General features: G+C 36.4%; 1 protein-coding gene across 1 annotated transcript; it reads left to right on the top strand.

Annotated features, from left to right (window-relative positions):
• The first annotated feature begins 131 nt into the window (after positions 1 to 131).
• Positions 132 to 3,828, top strand: LOC105647967 (CCCH-type zinc finger family protein). Its single transcript, XM_012234193.3, has 3 exons — positions 132 to 593; positions 1,269 to 1,379; positions 1,586 to 3,828. Exons 1-3 carry the CDS (start codon positions 462 to 464, stop codon positions 3,521 to 3,523), a joined length of 2,181 nt encoding a protein of 726 aa, XP_012089583.1. The 5' UTR covers positions 132 to 461; the 3' UTR covers positions 3,524 to 3,828.
• Positions 3,829 to 5,304: the final 1,476 nt, after the last annotated feature.

A 5,304-nucleotide genomic window follows, 5' to 3' on the forward strand; every position in this document is an offset into this window, starting at 1 on the left:
TCTAAAGCCCAGCCACGCGTGGAGTTGAAAACAGCAAGTAACTGAGTACCACGTGGCCATAAAAGGACTCGTTCCAAAAAAATTAAAAAGAAAAGTTTTTTGCAGCCTTAAAAGCGAGCACAACCCCAACAAACAGCCTTAGCCCAACTCATCATCACTTACGCACATACATTATCAAGCATCCATCCCATCCCCTTCCCGTTCTTTCAACACCTTATAACTACAGCCCGAATCACTTCTTTCCCTTTCTTTATTTTTCTGTTTAGGCTTTAGCTTCAAAGCTCTTTACCTTAACACTCCCCGGCCTCTTCCTTCTCTCTGTGGCGGCGGCTCTTTCAATTTCTAGCTCTCTCTTCCTTTAAAGATTTGGATTCTTGGATCGGTTTCTTTGCTCTCTTTCTGTTGCTCGATCTGCAATTGAATCGATCTGGGTGTTTCGGATTTTAAACTTAAGAACCGCCATGATTGCGGCCACGCAAGAACAGCAACAGCAGCAGCAAGGAACAGGGACCGCATCGTCTGTTGAGGAAGAGGCCTTGAAAAGGAATACAGATTGCGTTTACTTTCTTGCTTCTCCTTTAACCTGCAAAAAGGTTTTATCTTTTTTCTCTTCTCTCTCTTTTTTTATTTATTTTATGGTATCCTTGTAGTTTGGGATCTTGGATTTGTTTGTAGCTAGGGTTTCAGATTTACGATTTAGCTTTGTTGGATTAGGTTTCGATTATTAGAACTTCAATTAGTTTCTTATGAGATTCTTGTGGATTTGATGACTATATTCGGTCTTTTTGGTTACTCTTAGAGGCATCTGATATATAGTCTTTCAAATAGCCTGTGCATGGAGATTGATGAATATTGAAGTTTCTTTCACTTAGAGAAAGACTTAGATCGATTTCTGTTAAGTTTTTGTTGAGGTTTCATGATTATGTTTAGTTACTTTGCAGTTGTTTTTCTGCTTTGTTGCTAACTTGGCATTTGAGGACTGCTTTTAAGGGTTTAATATCAAATTGTGAGCAAACGATATAACCCTTTTCTGGGATAGATAATTTGACATTGTAATTTTCTTGATAATAATATTTACACCTGAGCTTTTGCAGTTTCTTCGTCCTTTTGCTTCCAGAAAGTGAATAATTTGCAATTAGTTCCAAAATAAAATTTCATCAATAGAATAGAATTAGAACATTATTTAATTATTAGTCTTTTGGGGTATGTTTGAGCTTAACCACCCATTTCAGTTTTTAATACTCCTTATTCCTAATTTCTGTCTACAGGGAAGTGAATGTGAGTATCGCCATAGTGAATATGCTCGGGTTAACCCAAGAGATTGCTACTTCTGGTTGAATGGAAATTGTTTGAATCCAAAGTGTGGGTTTCGTCATCCGGTAAGCATATATTATTATTTCATGTTGACCTTATAATTTTCTTTCTTGATTTTTCTTTCCGTATCTATTTCACGGCAACGTAATAATGTTATAAATGTGGTTTGTGAATTAGTGTTTCCTTTACTGCCATTAGAAAGGTACATGTTTGCTTGATTAATTTTCTTTTTCAAGCTCATGGTCGTTGAATATTGATCTTCTCATTTCAGCCTCTTGATGGCTTGTTTGGAAACCAAGTTTCAGCAGCTGCCGGATCTTCTTTGCCTCCGTCACATATGGCAATGGCACCAGCCATGCACGCTCCTCAAAGTACAGGTAAACAAGCAGTCCCATGCATTTTCTTCCAGAAGGGGCTCTGCTTAAAAGGTGATAGATGTGCTTTCTTGCATGGACCAAATCCCACTAGTAACAAAGTAATGGGAACCTCTAGTACTGATCATGCATCACTAAAGAAGTCTTCCGGTGGCCCACAAAAGTCGATTCAAGAGCAGAAGATGCCACAGAGAAATTTCTCAAAGGCAGTTGAAATACCTGCTGAAGCTAAACTGGCACCAAAACCAGAAACTGTTCCACCAAGAAATGGGTTAGGAGTTAAAAGCATTGATGATGAGCTACCTAAGTACAAAGCAACAAGTATTCCTCATGTTGTCAATGGAAACTCAAGTCGCTTCAATCGTTTGCATCAATCGCAATTACCAGATGATCATGTTTTCCAGGATGGCAAGGATTCTGATGAGTTTTTAAGGGAATGCTCTCCCGGTTTTGATGTTCTTGTAGATGATGAGTTGAGAAATTCTGATTATCATCATGGTGAAGATCAATATGGAAGGAGAGGTCATGAAGGAAGGAACTTGAACCCTGGGGATGAATATGATGTGGGTCTTGCTGCTGATTACAGTTCGGTGGCCGACATTGACCGGGAAACATATCGTGATCTACGAGGCTATGACACCTATAGCCGCATGCAAGGGCAGTATGCCTGGGAGCAGCATAGGGCTTCGTCAGAGAGAGTGCCGGCAGGTCCAGCTCATATAGAAAGGAGAGGTTACTCAAAAGCAGACAGCCCTGAACCCATCGATGAGTCAGATCTGCGTTATCGTCTATCTAAACATAGGAGCGTCAGTGGCTTGAGATCAGTTGTCAGTCATGATTTTGTCCCTGACAACCATGTTGAGGAGAGAGGTTATCGTGGTTCCTCACGAATGGACTCACATAATTTGTCCTCACATGAGAATGCTATTAGCGGTCGCCTCCGTGGTAGAATAAAGCTTCCTGGAAGATCTCCGAATGGTAGTGATCCACGTGTAGAAAGGGAACTAGACAGGGGTAGGAATCGGCCGAGATTGTCACCAGGTAGGTCTCAGATTCCATCCCATCAAGCAAGGATTCGTGACAGAATAAAAGCTAGGGTGGAAGAGGACTACAGTAGTGAAGGGAGAAATCTTAGAGGTGCTAGAATGAGGAGAGAAATAACAGATGAGGAGAGAGATACTGATTTTGCTGCTCCTAAAAGTCTAGCAGAGCTGAAAGGTATAAGAGGTACAGAGATTGGTCAGGTACAGCAATCCCTTAGAAAAAGAAAACAGTTAGAAGATTATCAGCCATCTGAGGGTGATCTTTCATTTGAAGGGCCAATGCCTCTTAGTGAGATTCTAAAGAGAAAAAGAGGGGCTGAAGCAGCAGCTTCTGGTATCAGAACATCTTCTAGAAATAAGGAAGATGATTATCTGAAAGAAAGCAAGGAAAGCTTGCTTGGCAGCTCAAACACAGTTTCAGAGGCACAAGGTGGTCATTCGTCCATAAAGGATGAATCTAATAAACAAGTGCTTAAAGATGAGGAAGAAGCAAAGTCTGAAATAGCAGGCACTATTGGAACAGCAGGAGAAAAAACTGAAGTTGCACTTGGTCAGCATGCTTCGCGACTGCCTAATCCAAGTGAACCTGAGACTGAAGATGGGATTATGATTGATGATGGTATGGAAGATCACGAGTATGAAGCTGATGATCAAAGGGAGGGGGACTATGAATATGAGCAAGTCGATGAAGGGGAATATTATGAAGAGGGTGAGAATGCAGAAGCTGAGGAGTCTGTAGATGAGGAAGACGGGGATGACTTTGCGAAGAAGATTGGTGTGATGTTTTCATGAGGGGCATAGAGAAGTTAATGCTTGTCACCATTATAGTGATTTATTGACTGCCTTTGGAAGTCATTAAGGTTGGCTGGTTTTGATCCACAAAGGTTTAGTTGTCATGAATTTTGTTTGTAGAAGTAGGGAATCAAGTTCTTCTTCAGTATTAATTTTAAGTTTTTCATTGTATTTAAAACTGATTGAATGGAAATTTTCCTTGTGCTTGGGGTGACTAGCTTTAGCCCATCAGTTCATGCTTGCACAAAGGCACGACTGTAACAGTAGAAAATTAATAAGAAAACTGCTGCTTACTCTTCTGAAAATTTCTTGCCAGTTTCTTTTCTTCAATGTGTTCATTCGCTTAGGTTTATTATGTTCTTCACTTCTTTGCATTTAGAAAACAAATATGGTTTTTTAAATATTGGAAATATAATCACAATATTAACAGAAATATTGGCATCATATGTTTTACAATAGAATTTATATTATTGAATTCATTCTAGAAATTAGCCTTTGCTTTGTATAAGTTCATTTTATTTTATCCTATAATTCAATTTATGCGATAAAGTTTATTTGATTGTCCATTAAAAAATATTGTTATCTTTTATTTATTTTTTAATTTATATTTAATATATAAATCAAATTTTAATTCTTTAAATTTTTGTCTATCATTATTTGGTTTCTTATATTTAACTATATAATTATTTGGTTCTTTAAATTTAATTTACACATAATATAATTATATTTGTTGATAAACCAATTATATATGATGTATCTTTTCACATTACAATTGATTAAATTTGTTAGCTACTTTTATTTATTAATTGATTTATTAAATTTATCATTATTTACAATTTAATTATAGTTGGAATTGAAAATAAAGCGAAGCTAATAATAAAGGCAATAATTATAGGTTCAATAAATTCTAAATTTAAAAGTAAATTAAGATTACTTAAAATAGAAATATCACTGCCTACATGTTGAGCTACAAAAGGTTTTGAAAGAACATAGAACGAGGAAGCATAAACATTCGTTTCTTTAAATCTCACCTTCAATATATGATTGATAGATTTATCTATTTATAGAAGTATGATTTCATATCGTTTGAAGCTTAAGACTTATTTCAATTCTATTCTATAAAGCAAACAAACTAACAAAATATCTTATAACAAGTGGAATAACCTTTTTACCCAACAAATAACTTTTATAAAGTAGTAGATAAAATACTTTGTAGGTGAACAATTGGCATTTATGACGAGATTCATAATTACAATTATTGAAAGGAAAAAAAAAAACATTTTACCCTTTCAAATCCGGTCAGTAATATTAATTGTTTTAGTAAGAGATAATATTAATTTTGGTACTTGTACTTGTCATTTTTTTCTATTTTGGTGTCTGAACGGAAAATTGTGACAATTGAGTGTCTAAGTTTGTAATTCTTTTTCATTTTAGTGTCTCCTGATGACATGGACTACCGAAAAATTTAATGGGACTATTTGGGATCCACAAATGCCTACGTGTCCACTTACGTGGACTGACTAATTTTATATGTAGGACGCCCGCATGGCAAAAGGGATAAAATGTCCCATTTGCTTCTCTTTAATATCGCCCAAACACAATCCAACACCCCCCTTTTCCTCTCTCTTCTCAAATTATTCTGAAAACTCCTATCCAAAATCAAAAACCCAAATAAAAACCCTCATAGAATCACTTCATATAGAGAATGTGGGAAGGATAAAAAGAAACCCAAAACTTATGTTCTGATAAAATAAGTCAAAAGATCCAAATGCGAGACAACA

The sequence above is a fragment of the Jatropha curcas genome, chromosome 6 (assembly GCF_041381405.1).
Source record: "Jatropha curcas cultivar XTBG-Jc1 chromosome 6, XTBG_Jcur_1.0, whole genome shotgun sequence".
Lineage (NCBI taxonomy): Eukaryota > Viridiplantae > Streptophyta > Magnoliopsida > Malpighiales > Euphorbiaceae > Jatropha > Jatropha curcas.